General features: G+C 40.1%; 1 protein-coding gene across 5 annotated transcripts in view; it reads left to right on the top strand.

Annotated features, from left to right (window-relative positions):
- The window catches only part of LOC134740491 (stathmin), a 53,374-nt gene that overhangs the window by 22,310 nt on the left and 15,746 nt on the right, over positions 1-15,318 (top strand). For 2 of the 5 annotated variants that reach the window (XM_063672987.1, XM_063672986.1), the window contains exons 1-2: positions 7,232-7,395; positions 14,541-14,618. The exons of 1 other annotated variant lie outside the window; for it this stretch is intronic. In XM_063672987.1, coding sequence (XP_063529057.1) covers positions 7,320-7,395; positions 14,541-14,618 — 154 coding nt within the window. In that variant the 5' untranslated portion in view covers positions 7,232-7,319. Of the gene's footprint in view, positions 1-7,230; positions 7,396-14,540; positions 14,619-15,318 lie in introns of those variants that run through there. 2 more of the 5 variants (XM_063672989.1, XM_063672988.1) reach the window with 2 other exon arrangements.

The raw sequence follows: 15,318 nt of genomic DNA, 5'->3' as shown, positions 1-15,318 counted from the left end.
GGCTGTTACCAGCCACTGTGCCAACTCGCGTCTTATGCATCTTTCACTTCCACCCCTGGAGCATATAGCTCTAGCGACTCCTCTCTGGGCAGCCAATGAAGGCAAGCCAGAGCTGAGAGTCCTGCAATATTAATATTAATATTTATAATAATAGTAATATTTACAATATTTATTTACAAGTACAATTAGAGACTAACAATGTATACACTACCACTAAAATATATTATTAGGGGATATTGCTGCAATGTTCTGCCATCAGAGTGTAGCACTAGCCTTTTTAGTAAACCATAGAGTAACTTATACATACTATACCTTTAACAGGTTTTTGATAAGTTTTCAGATATAATAAAATATGACATTGATGCATCAAGCCGATTTTTTTACAGAGGACCTACCGGGAAACGGGAATCCGAAATTTCGCTATCTGCCTCTTTATCGCTCGAATATGCAAGTGAACGAGATGTTAGATAACGAAATTTAGATTTTCTTGTTTCGCGATAGACCCTCAGATTGCGGTAGTGGCGCCACCTACGCAGAGTTTCGCGTAATATTCCCTATTGGAACGCTTTTGTAGGCCAAGTTTAGTCTCTTAATGTAGTTTTACGTCTGTATTGTCTGTAAGCAGGCTTTTAAATAAATAAATATTATAGGACATTCTTACACAGATTGACTAAGGCCCACGGTAAGCCCAAAGAGGCTTGTGTTATGGGTACTCAGACAACGATATATATAAATACTTAAATACATAGGCAACAACCATGACTCAGGAAAACAAATATCTGTGCTCCAGGGACCGGCCCGCTATCGCTTATCGGGGTTTTATAAGGGTATTTCATAAGGCTTAACTCACCATACCCTTTGCCAGACGAAACCCTTTGTTTTGCTTTTAAAAACCCTTATATAAAGCTACCACATTTGAGTAATCGGTAGCCCAAATACCCTTACAAAACCCTTATCATCCGCTCACCAACACCTTGCATTTTGCTTATAAGGGTTAGCCTTATAAAGGGCTTCCCTTTTAGCATATAAGCGTGCTAATTTAATTCATCTACCTTGTTCATAAAGCACACATTACTTCGAATCCGAGCGATCGTCGGCGGCGACGGCGGCGTTCTTTGACTAGGCACGTATTTTCTTTCCTTTTCATACACTACCGTAGATATGTACTAATCCTGTCTCGATCACGCAAAGGGAAACCTTTATAAAAAGCGCTTAAAGATAAGGGTAACCCTTATTAAGAGCTAGCCTTATTTTTGGTTAGCTTTTCGGTAAGGGTTAGTCAAAGGTAAGGGTATGAATGGGCTTGCAGTTCAAAAGGGAAAGTCTTTCAATGTGTTAGCCGTGTTGCCCATTGAAAGGGTTTTATCGCGGAAAGGGTTGTCCGGTCCCTGCTGTGCTCATCACACAAATAAATGCCCTTACCGGGATTCGAACCCAGGACCATCGGCTTCACAGGCAGGGTCACTACCCACTAGGCCAGACCGGTCGTCAAAAAGATAACGATGCTTGTTTTACCTTTTTTTCTTTACTTATCCAAGAGCAGCACTGTCGGCTGCGTGATAAAATGATGCATTGAGTTTCGTGACTTCTGAATCTTCTGATGCATTAATTTCAGAAAACTGCATTCTACTAGTATGTACATTATCTTTATTGAAAGTCTTTTAAAATCGTTTACGATATTATTTTCACAATTTTAATGAAACATTTATCTATTTAACCTGACCCTTATGAGAATAGAATAAGAATAATTTCATTTATTCATGGCAAACTGCATTTCATACAAACGTATTACAAAAAAGTATATTTAAAACATAAAGTATATAGTTTACCACGAAATGGTCCCCCATCAGCATAATGCTAACCCTAAAGTCAGCGCTGGTCTGGCCAGTCAGCGAACGCAACCGTACAACACGTGGCCTTATCTATCAATAACCTGAACGCGTCCACTTTGCGCGGTGGCGAGCTTAACGTTCTTCATCACTCACAATCACAGGAACACTTTCTAATGGATATCCCCAATGGGTCTATTAAATTGATATCATGACGGCCGAAATTAGTGCAAAGCCGTACCTAAGTCAATGCACTTTATCTGCCTCCTTTTATTCAACTCTTAACTAAGTTTCAGAGTTGTCTCTCGCTCGAGTCTGATATCATGCACACTTTACAATTGACCGCAGGGGGCAGACTGATACGGCTTTAAATATCTGGTTTCATTTGACCTGCCTGTGAGCTGCGGTCTTGATTTATATTACCAGATTGGAATTGGTTTTAAATTCCCCTTGGTTTACGAGTAATTAAGGTTTTACGTTGGTTATAAATGGTTTAAAGATGCTAAAGAGCTTTGGGGAGCATAGGTGTGAACATTTTCAAACGAGAGATTGTTCTCTACTGAAAGGACTTCGAAATATTACATACTCGCGCAATGTACATGTTCTGCTAGAGTAGAAATTTTATATTTTCATCTAATGTCATGAAACTTTCAAAGACCCAGTTTATGAAACATGTTCTCCCATGCAGCTTCATGGCGCCATGGCCTGCTTTTAGGATTTAATTTTTAGGGTTCCTCAAAAGGAAAAAACGGAACCCTTATAGAATCACTTTGTTGTCCGTCCGTCTGTCCGTCCGTCCGTCCATTCGTCCGTCCGTTCATCTGTCTGTCAAGACCCTTTATCTCGCGAACGCGTGAAGCTATCGATTTGAAATGTAAACCATATAAATACTCGGGTCTACGGTCCCTTGAAGCTGCGAAAAAATCTAACTTCTAATCTAAGTTAACGTAAAAAAAGAATGTGGCAAGTACTTAATATCAGAAAACTAAATTAGTAAAAAAATAAAAATGCACGGAAGCCTCGGTGGGCGAGTCCGACTCTATTTTTTATCTTAGAAACTCGAATTAAGTGTCAAACATTTCAGCAGATACCTATTATCTGGATTTGAGTTTGCCTTTAAGTAGTACACTGTGTCAGGAAGCTTTATCTTGTCTATACCATTCCCAATGTGTTACTGACATTCTCCATTCTCTTCTCCTGCTTTGATAGCCTTCCTCGTGCATACTCTTTAAGCGCACGGCGCTTGATCGACCCGTAGCGCGTGATTTGTTTTACGGGCTCCGCCGACGGCGGTTGTCTCGACGTTTTTATGGCGCCACGCTAAGGCTCTTACTGCATGCTTTTAAACGAACAGATGTTATGACTTACGGAGATTTACTGCAATGTTAACTCGGCTCGAAAAAGAATATTCCCTTTTCTGTAAAAAGTTTAACCCATTTTGTTGTTAATGTAATAATGTACTTCTTGGGATACTTATTCTTCTTTTTGATACAAACAGTTACATGAAAAAAAAAAACCTATTGTACGAAATCGGAGATGTGTTGGTGGGACGTTAGATTTTCAGTAGCCGTTGGTAAAAATTCAATTAATGAGTAATTCGCATAATAATGTCTTTTTTTTCTTTCTTCCCTTCTAGATTATGACATTGTTAAAATAAACGTTCATAAAATGTCACTCGGTTTATGAAATTACACTTTAACGTTTACAATTACGCTACAATCGTGTCAGATCTTATTAGGATCTAGTTTGGCTTTGAGATTGAATCCAATAGCGCAAAACAAACAACCGCAATAAAGACGCCGGCAATACAAAGCGTGCGTCATTATAATTCAGCAATATTACCCCTCAGACTCGGAACCGACCCCACTTGATATTGAAAGTCATATCCAATTGATGTTTCGCCAACCTACGGGGACGATACCCCTAGGTATGGATTTCTTTTTAATATTAATGAGATAAGCGATCGCCCTACAATCTGCCACTGACGGAATAGAAAAATTGTCGTCTCTATTAACCGGCTCATTGAAAGCCCCGATTTGAATTACAAAACGTCTTGCCTAAATGAATCGCGAAATGTTCCATAAATTCATTTTCAGGGACGCCTCTTTCATTTTTCTCCGATAACCTTGCAAAGTTTCGCCATCCAGATGCGGAAATTCTGTCCCCACGGTAGTGAATCACAAACATACACGATTGGATTTGTCCCCAAAATAATATTGGAAGTTATATGTTTATTTAGTCAACACTGTCCAACTTTATACAGTTTCATCTCATTAGCTCCACGCGATCTTAATTTGAAATTATGATCAAAGATAGCTTTGTATCAAATAATTTTGTTTTGAAGTCCTTCGTCAATATTAACGACGTACCCCTCGAACTTTGATTACTTATGGCTGAACGTGATGTTCATCACGACGAGAATAATCCTTAACAGTCAGGTTCTAATTAATGTTTTTTGTTCAAGTAAAATCGTGCTGCCGTTCGTTGACTTAATGAGACATACATACTTAATGAGATACATTAAGTATGTTTGGCATACCACACATTTTCAATACATATCGAATTTTCTTGATCATCATCTCCATAAACACGCAAAGCCATATTTCGTACTTAATATTCTTGAAAGTGTCTCGTGTTCCGCAGTACACAATATGTTGTTCAAGTTATTTGACTCACGTATTACTATTTACGTGCTTTACTTCATGTACAGATATTAGATTGTCATCCCTAGAAGTAATCCTAGTAAAGTATCTATTCATCAAGTTTCGTATTAAACTGGGTAGTAAGAAACAGCGCTGAACGATATTATTGTAGGCTGTGTTCCTGTCATAACGCCGGGATGCGATGTTTAAACAAAGCCTAAAACAAGGCAAAATCGATACGGGTAGAGTCGCAGGCGGACGCGCGCCGCCGCCTCCAAATTATATTCTTAGCCAAATCCAGCCGGCACGTGACTCAACTTGTTGCCGCTCTTTGAAAGAGGAAAGTATACATTATGCACCGCTAGTATAATAATAGGTTGAGATGGAATTATTAATGTCGGTCCCACGTTGGGCGCCACTTGATTTTAATTCGCTTGACTTAGTCGCAACGCAATGATGTTTAATTTTCAAACGATTTTTACAAGAAATAATGAATGTATTTGTAACTTGTATTGACAAATACAAGTGTCATGTTTATCTCTTTTGTCTGAAATATGTTTGTATGGTTTTGTGTGTGACATAAGTTACATTTTCACGAATGTGAACGCATATATTCATTCCGCTTTTTTTTACACTTAACCTTTCACTTCGGGAGTTTTATTTATATGTATTTTAATGCTCGAACAATCTGTCGCTTGATTCGTATTGGCAAAGCGGCGACCATGTTCGGGAGGCTACGTTTAAAGGTGCGGTGTAACAAACATCTCATTGTTAGAACCAAGATGATAGTATATCAGACTTGCGTTCTAAGTATACTCTTGTACGGAGCATGCAGAAACCTGGACGAGCTATGCAAAACAGGAGCGACGGCTCAACACTTTTCACATGCGCTACCTACGCAACATTTTAGCCATAACTTGGCAGGACAAAGTGACAAATCAAAGGGTTCTTGAAAAAGCGCAGCTGCCCAGTCTTGCCGCTCTTCTCAAACAGAGACGCTTGCGATGGCTGGGGCACGTGCACCGGATGGAAACCTCTAGAATACCTCGACGATGCTGCGCTTTAATCACTGTTAAGCTAAACACGTCAGCATTTGAAATCGACCACCATGCCTGGGAGCACCTTAGCTGAAGACCATGATGGATGGCGCAAGCGTGTTGTGGAGGGGAGAAGGCTATGCGACCAAGCCTGGTTTAATGCGTTAGAGAGCATTAGCAGGTGTCGCAGAAAGCAAACCGGGACTGGAACCTCAGGTGGCATGAGCTTTCTGGAAGCCAAAAATGTGGGAAGTCGTGCCGCTCGCGCATCGGCCCAAACAGTCAGGTCACCAAACCCGTTGTCTAAACAGCAATGCATAAATGGTCTGCAATAGACGCAAAGGCCTGTGATGATGCATGCTACGCAAAATAAAAAAGTAAAGAAATCCTGTATAAATAAAGTGCCGAAACCTGCCGAAGTTTTATTATTGACTTTCTTACCGTAGCTTTGTAAATTTGCTCTGTGTTAGTCACCGTATCCCCCGGGTATCACAGACAAAGTTTTATTGAGGAAACTAATTTATCACCGCCGTGATATAATCTTCCTACTGCATTCTAGGGGTTGACAGGCTTTACGTTTTATGTGTTTTTGATGGAGTGTTACCCAACTTTAAGAATCTTTGGTTTCTCAACTTCTCAACTTTGGCTATCCTAATATCAATGAAATGACACATTCGATTTCTTGTCGCGTACCGTGGCAATGATTCAGAGTTGTGAAACATTTAACTTCCTTAATGAACGTAACAATTATTAGGTGTTGGCTCATGGCTGCGATCGCAACCGGCAGTCAGTCAGGCGGACGCCAGGAGCGGTATTCCCGTAGCAACGTGTATGCAATGTCTGTGTGCCTCGGTGCTGGAATTTCCAGTTATTACCGCAGGGGGACGCGGACTTAGGGCTGTTGGTCGCATCGATCCGCCGCACCACAGCCGTGTTACCGGTGCACGAGGTTATACCACCACTGCAGTCCTTACGTTTTCATTTACATCATAATTAAGAAAAAAAAAAACCGGAATTACCGGGAAATTATCCGGTTCACTGGGAAACCTAACTCACTCCCCGGCAGTTAATCGGAGCGACAATTTTAAGTGCTCTGGATAACTGAGAGGGTGTTAGTAAATTCATTGATGAAGGTTGTCGAGCACCGGAAATCAATCGGAAGCAATTCGAGTGGCGAAACAAATTCAGCGTGGCATGCTGGCCGTTAATTGGCTGCGGGCGGCGGCGCCGAGACGGCGGCGGAACCTCCGCATGGTGCCCCCTCCGGCCTCCCCCCACTCGCTGTTTTTATGACCGAGGAGCCCATCGAGACCCGCACGAGTCTGGGTGGCCCTTAAATTAGTTTTGTCTTCCCCGACCTTAGGCCTCCCGGCTGCGAATTGAGTTTGCTTTCAGTAAACTAAAACGTATTAGCCTTTCATGTTACTTTTACACCCGCCTCTTCAGCGCCGATGTGAACATCAGCTTAGGGTGTTTGCAAGAGTTTACATTAATACTTCCATAACCATAAAAGAAAAAGGTGCAAGGGTTGGTCCGTCTCACCATCGTTTGAGGGGCACGAGTAACGTAATAGATGTCGCGGGTGACATTATTTTTCCATTTGGTAGGCTTATTTTCTTGTGCGGGTTATCAAGTTAGGTTAGGGGCGGCAGCGCATGGGGTGGCGGGTGGGTCCGCAGGGCGGGCGGCGAGGCGCGGGGCGTAGCTATCGACCGACACCCCCCGGCGCGGCTCAGTTTCCGGGCGAGAGTCGCGCAGTCCGCCCGCACCGCGACTCTGTTCCGTTAGATAGTCAATTTAAATCCTTCACCATGCTGATAGGACTCGTTCGGGACTCGGTGATGCAGTGCTTCTGCCACTCGTGCAGAGCACCGGTCCTGCCTGCAGGTTAGGAGTCGGCCGGACGCCGGTCGTGTTGTTCCGAGCCGGCGACGCCGGCCGCTGTCACAACGGAGACTAAAGCCCATTTGTTGACTGTTTAGATAGCCTTACAGATAAGATAAGGTCTTCGTTAGTATTATTTTTCTTCCCTTTCCAGAAGTTCTCAACCTTTTGCTTTAGCTACGAATAATTGGAAGATTTGGTCTTTTACGCATCAACAGCAATTTTGGTTTGAATACTGGAAAAAGACAAATTACAAATGCGTCGTTATCTTTAATGTCTTAATGCACTTATTTATAATCGAATCTATGCTAATCTCTGGTGCTAAACTACTTTTATACAATATAAAACTTGTGTGGTTTTATATTCAATATTCAACAACAACAACATCACTATAGCTTTTACGGTGATCTACTGGCTTGAACTTGGACGTCAAACCACAATTTCTTTAAAAAACCCTCATTAAATCTAAAGCTCTAACGTCAAAGAAACGCCGGCCGGCGATTCAAGGGGTGGGGGCGTCGATACCGGTTATTCAAATCTTGACACTGAACACGTGGTCTACCGGTATTACTTAACCTCCTGAAAGGGAGATCGAGAGACAGTCGGAGTTAGGGTTGTCTGCACCCCGGCCCCCTGTGTAATCTAGACCTATTAATTTGGCCTGAGCTACAAACTCCCCCTGTCATAAACTGCTGGCATTATGTAAGAACTTTGTTGATGGAAACGGAAAAGTTTTGCAAACTTTTCCGGCGAAACTAGCCGCCGGCGTCGTTTCATTAGGTGTCTGGTTGCTATGTCAATGTTATTTTTAAATTAATGTTGCGTATTTTATGCTTGTTGGGTTTGATTTAGCATACCATTTTACTTGGCTCTATTATTTGATAGTCTGGGAAATCTGTCTGTCTCCGTTTTTACCTCAGCGTGTTTCGTATTTCGAATAAATCGTATAGGTTGCGGCTGGAGACTAGAGCTAGCTAGCGGCTAGTCCTATTGATTTAACATAAACTTTATATCGTCCACCATTTTGTACGGAGCACCGCTAGACCACTACATCTGGCATCCATTTTGTGGATATGTGCTCCTTGATCATTTCTATAATTCTCTTGCCATTGACTCTGTGATGATTCAAGCTACTTTCGATTCGATATACAACTCCAATAAATTGAATTCAATCGAATTCATCAGCATCTACTGTAAAATTGACTTTTTTATTTTGCCCTTCAAAATTGAATTCGACGTCATTAAATTTTCTTTTCTTTTTGAACGTTAGGTCGTGGCACTCTTCTGTAGGGCTCTTATACAACAATGCAGGCTGATCGTGCTTTTGCATGCAATGCCGACGTAAAGTAACGTATAATCAGTCGATACCACTTGTCGCAGAACTAAAAAGAATGATCATTAAGGGGAAGATCATTAAAAGAGGGGATTCTGGAGGACTAGGAAGTCACCAATTTTTATACTGTTACTCATATTTTAACTGTTGTTGTTTTTTTGTCCTTCCATTGCTTTTACAAATAGGTCTAGGAGTCGCTTGGTTTCTTCAACCTTAGCAATTCAATCAAGCTTAAGTATTTTGAAGCTCGCTTTTTCTTGTCTACACTTGTTTCTCGCTGCAGTCACGTCACGTACCTTCTATACAATTTACCCGTCCCTTGACAGGAATTATGTTGCTAATTTTATATCAATGACTCCTTTATTAACAAGATTACTTATTACGCTCCCCCTATAATCAAAACCTCAAAATGTATTCATTACATTCCCAAAACTTCACCGTACATTATTTAGATGTGATGTCATTAAACGCTCATCAACCTCAGAGGGTATGTCAACCGGCAATTTGTGAAGAGGCATAGGGGATAGCGATTACATAATTGTTTAGGGTGCGATTAACAGTCAAGTTTAATTAACTCAACAAGTTTAGGACCCTTTTGATCCGCGGGGAGCAACAGGAGAATCATTGGGACATTCCATTTGAATATCGGCCCTTAGTTTGCATTGCTCTTATGAGGTGGGAACGCAAATGTTATTTAACTGAGTATTTCAATTTATTATCCAATATATTTAATTAAAATTAAAACGCACCCGCTAAATATCGTATATTGGATTTGTGAAATGCAAAGTTACGTTATGTACCAAACTTTATGGCATTAAAATATGTTCCCAAATTAATGAGACTTTCGTTAGGGACTATGGTTCGATATCCAGGTACTACAGAAAGAATTTAACAGAGCACCAAATTAAATTTCTAAAATTATAAATAAATTAACTACTCGAGAAACATTTTAATTTTTATTTATTTAGAGATACAATTACATAATATTTGATAAAGAGCATCGTTAAACCAGAATGGTTTGTCTCGATACTCCGTTCCGCAGTACTTACATAATTAAATATACAATACAATACTTAGGTACACATCCAATTCGTAAACAACATAATGATTGCAGTGAATCGCAACTGAGCGCTTCTCTTATCACACCGGCCGGCCAAACAAAACTAGACATAGAAATAACACCCGATGCCAGCGACTGTTTGCGCGGACTAGTCTTGAAGGAGCCCACTGATTGTCAGTCCGCCGGATGATACCGGCCTGTCAGTTGGAACAAAAATTTGACAGTTCGGAACAACTGACGAACATTCCGAACATTTTTTTTTGTTAAAATAAGTAAAGACAGTGTGATAACACACAGTAAATCTATACCTATATTATAATGTGTTTGTTAAAGCACGTGAAACACGTTAATGGTGATGCATTGCAGGTCCGAAGTATGCGTGTCCCGCCCCGTCTCGCTACACTTGTTATGCTCAAACTTGCGAATTTAAGAAGGTCTCCTCGCTCGTCTTAGTTTTGAAGTTTGTGGGAGCATAGCTAATCCAAAATATAACAAATAATAGGGGCAGTTATTGTTTGTTATATTAATAATAATTTATTGAAATAGGTACGGCTTAGGTAGTTGCCAACTGGGCAATAGGTATACGACTTAGGTAGTTGCCAACTTATCCAATTGGTTATTAGAAAACGGGAGGTGTGACAAAGTGACCATTTGTTAAAAGTTATTGTTGCTGGTAGGGCTTGTCTTAGCCTCAACAAACGCTGCAATGCGTTGCGTAACGTGACTTCGGAAATATCAAAGCTAGCTAATACCCATGGGGGACCTTTTATAAGTTGCATGAGTTATACCTATATTTATCTCATCGCTTTATTGCTGTGTTGCTTTCATCACTCTACTAGGAGTCTAGGACAACTCTCTAAACTCGGACCCGAGTCCGACGCTGGTCCCAAACTCCAGCGTGCATTATAAAAATTCATAATCATTTCCTCGGTAGCTAAGTGTTTCGTTTTCCACCACCCTTCTGATGACATGTTTCACACATCAATCCACTTGACAAGACTGAGCACGCCATTACATCTGCGAGGCACGTAGCCACCGCCGCACTTTTAATTTAAACTTCAACCGCGTTCCATCACACTAATGAGACCGGCTTCAAACGTGTCCGTGTTTTCTAGACTTGCCCGTTTGTTTAAGCGGTTGGGAACTGGGGAAATGAAAAACGCATAATGTTGCCATCGAGAGCTTTAACACTTTATTTCTTATATCATATTTTTCGTGCAGGTTATTGTATTGTATTTCATTATGATGCCATATTATATTATCTTCATTCCCATTTTTAATTACTAGAACAATGAACACTTATTATTATTTACAACGACGGGACTTAATCGCGTAAAATAAGTATTAAACCCACCTCCGACGTTTCGAGGACGGCGTTGTCCCCGTGGTCTCGGAGAAGACTGGCTAAAGTTGACATCAACATCTTCTAGGCGCGCGAGTTTTTCGAACTACCCGCACTTGGTCTTGTTTATTAACTTGAACGTTTTGCGCACTAGGGATGTTACCGGGTCCGGGGGTAATAATAATGAGTAAAAATCGTGAAAGTTTAAATCAGTGTAATGAACATTTAGTTTTCACGATGCTTTTCTCTAACAAGCCATAAATTATTGCAATTACATGCACCAACTGGGTACATACTTGCTTAATAAGTGTGTTTATTTGCAATTAATAAGATATTTTTTTAAGAATTCGAATTTGAACGAATCGTGTGTCTACGTTTTACTACGATTGCGATCATCGAAAATCGAAATTAAGGCCCTTTTAACAGCTTTTGAGCATTTTTCAAAAAGACTAGAGTCCATTCGAGTGGAAGCCTCCGTACACCGTAGCCTCTTTATTATAAGTTTCTGAGTGAAGACATCGCTTCTCAAAAAGTGTTCCAATATTTTATTTTTTTGTGGAAAAACTCAAGTCTTCAAAAAAAAAACTAAATCGAATATTTAAGATGAGGACATTTCCAAAATACCGAATGGAGTTCCACAGTTCAGTCTAAATTCAAATTTGCCATGCGTTTCCACCTGAAACTTCCGCGGTCGCGTTTTGTACGTATTCCCAACGGCTGTATATTTACCATTTCTCCCCTCGCGAGTTTAAAGCCGCTCTAAATATTTTATCAGTTTACATGTCGTATCGTGCGGCGCCGAGGGGTCTGCCTTTCAACCTTAACTGCCATTTCAAACATTTATATTCGATTTACACAAGGTTTTTGCGCTCTTTAATGTTATAATTGATGGGGTTCTGTTTTGATTCAGCTCTCACTTATCCCAATTTAACTTGGTTTAGGTTGGGTGTTTAACATTTCATGAAGCTCTCTTCATATATATATCCTATAGAATTTTCATATTTGATAAGTACTAGGTGATTGCGACCTTTTTAATTGCCGGCGGGGTTCGTTTTGATTCAGCTTTTTATTTATCCCCGTTAACATGGCTTAGTTTGGACATAAACAATATAAACATAAAGCTTTTTACATCCTCTCTCAGGGTTGGTTTATCTGCAATGTGCATGTTCACTGCGGTGTTGCGAACTAGTTAAACTTAATCTCGCTGCGATATTTGGTCTGGCGGGTTTGTTTTATCTCTCAGAGAATTGTGCATAAAGAACACGTTTTACACTTTGTTTCGTCTCGAGCTTGTGTGCTCTTGTTGGTGTACTTGGAACTAAGTGATGTTTTGATTGTGGTACGAAATTGATGTTACATTTACTTTGTTGTTGCTCTGGATACAGTTATTTCTATATCTTCTTTAGCCGTATAAAATATAAGGATAATCAATAAATTAGTGGTAATGTTAAGGTTCTCTACATATGTCTCCGCAATATTTCGTGTTAACTTCATGTCCTACACATATTGCCTACATCTTATAAATTCATACGACACCTACTTATTAAGGTCTAACGAACACTATAATTTCTTAAATAATATTAAATTAATTTAAGATAATCCGTACATACTAACGCTCTCCAACTCTCCATGACATATCTCCGCAGTGTCTCGTGTAAGCCTGGGCTTATCGCGAGGGATTACTCGAACACACAGTACCTATATTCCTCTCACGTGCTTACACTGTCTCGTCTTGTATGTAACCTTATTACCTACCTCTTAATTTCTTTAAGGACACCCGGACTAGTATTTTTTGAAGAAGATTTAAGCTTAATATTCCCAAAATCTACTTTTTCTACAGTCTACAGCTTGTCTTTAAACTCTCGTGTAACAATGGACGTATAGTGATTACCCAAGTACCCAACCCAGAGACATTTCTTTAACGCCCTCGCCGCGTCTCGTTACCTTCATTATTACTTATTACCTATATTTTAATTTCTTACCTTTTTTTTAAAGTTTCACGAAGTACGATCTCTTGAAGTAGCCTATTCTATATTTTAGTGATCCTAATCCTAACACTTTCTGAATTGTCTTCACTCCGTCTGGTGTAACCCTGGACTTATCGCCAAGGATTACCCAACCCCAAAGCATTCTCCTCACGTCTCGTGTCGCCTTATTACCTAGCAACAGTCGCAACTATTCGGGCAAGTCGAACCCGAAACTGCCTAAACGACGATTTATTTTCCTACTCAATTTTTGGGACATACGGCAACGCGCTCCCGTTGCGTGTTATGTCCATGGTGTTTTTGCAAGTACGAATAGGGAAGTCGCGGAAAGAAAATATTAGTTATGATTCATACCTACTTGTGTACCTATAAGTGTTTGGTCACACTTAAAGAGACAACAGACGAAGGGGCCCGTTTCTCAAAAGCTTTTGTAACTTGTAATACAATCGGATGTCACTTTTTGACAGCTTTTGTTAGAAAGGGACTTCCACTTGTATTACAAGTTACAAGCTTTTGAGAAACGGGCCCCAGCTAGATTATGATTGGGAAAATATGTGCATCGTACATTCGTTGTATGACCCAAATTTATATTTTATTATTCTCACTCGATATTATCCTGCCTTTGATCATACTCCTACGAAGCACTAGCAAATAAGACAACGACACCTGAGTACCTACTCATGTTGAATTAATCCATGCCACGGCTTAGATGAGTCAGGCAACTGTAAGCATGAAGTGATTAACGGCTCCAACGGCCCGCTCCTATTTATACATTTCGCGATGATCAATACACACATTGTTCAACAATCCTGTCCAACAAAGGATCCAGTCCTCCACAATGCGTCAGCGGTTACGGACAAAGACCTTCATGAAACAGCATCAAAAACAACGAATCGATACTCGCGTTTTGTCGTTTCAGCTAGTCACGCGAGCATCGGTTCGGTTCCGTTCCAATCGATTCATTTTGGCCTGAGGGTCTTTAAATAAACATCGGCCAGTAATCGCTTTTCGATTGTCGCCCGCTGAAATACTTATGAAGTTACCCATTAAAGGTCTAGGTCTTGTTCTTGTCGTAATGAATATTTGCCGCTTTTCTTGATTGAAATAAACTGCCTCCCGAAGCGTTTTCCTGCGAGGAATGTCTTAATGGAGAAGAATCGTCGGCGACTCGATAAGGTTCTGTTTTGTTAACTTTTGTTTTACTTTTGCGGTACTTGTGGTAGGATTCCGTTTTTCCGAATAGATACCAGGATTTTCGCAATGCGTAATAGTTAGTTAATAGTTCCTTTAATAGTCTTAGCAGTGAGAAGATTTGTAAGGGGTCATTATAGGGTAATCTCTAAATCACTTTTTTAATTACCAAATGGGCTTTACTCCTCGTGGCCTCGGCGGCGGCTAGGCCTCCCCTAACTCTATGTTTCCTCGCAGCACACCGGCGCTCGGCACCAGTCAAGAAACCAGTCGGCAAACCAAGGACGAAGCAACCAAAGAAGGTCAAATTTATAAGTAAGTGTTTGGTGCAATGCCTGTAATGTTAACATGAGTGCATTTGGATGAAGGTTGAATCAATACTGCTCTGTGTGCCAACTTAGCCTGTTCAAGCCTAACGTGTACACGAACATGCCTCATAGCTGTATAACGCAGTTGTTTGGTGATAATGGTGATGTTTTTGATTCACTGATCAAATATTCATGAATCTGTTCTATTTTTTCGCAAAGAAACAGAAGTCTCCGTCCTTTTAATATAGTCAAACCACTTTGGGTATTTATTAAACATAAAGCAGTTGACCCATTTTATTTAACATAAGTACTACATTTTTTCTTCAAATATAGGACTTTTAATTTAATGTTATTTCTGCTTACAATCAAGAGCTCTTTCGATCCTAATAGGAGAAATCCCAAAAAATTCATATATTTTTCGTTCTTTTCATTATAAAAAGTCTATAATAAATGGTAGGGAAATATAGGGAAATAAAAACCTTGGGACACTTTTTTTCTCCTATTAAAATCGAAAGAGCTCGTGATTCTGAGTAGAAATAAAATAAAAAAATTCAAAATAAAAAAAATGTAAGCTATGTGTATTTTCACCTCATGAAAAATACTTTTTGGAATCTTAAATTAGCTATATGTACTGTATACATGGACAAACCCCAATTCTAACTTATCGAACTGAACACAAGCGAAGTTTCTTCTCACGAAGCTTACCT

Source organism: Cydia strobilella, chromosome 4 (assembly GCF_947568885.1).
Source record: "Cydia strobilella chromosome 4, ilCydStro3.1, whole genome shotgun sequence".
Classification (NCBI taxonomy): domain Eukaryota; kingdom Metazoa; phylum Arthropoda; class Insecta; order Lepidoptera; family Tortricidae; genus Cydia; species Cydia strobilella.
The sequence above is the reverse complement of the archived record's forward strand: the minus strand, read 5'-3'. Positions and strand labels throughout refer to the sequence as shown.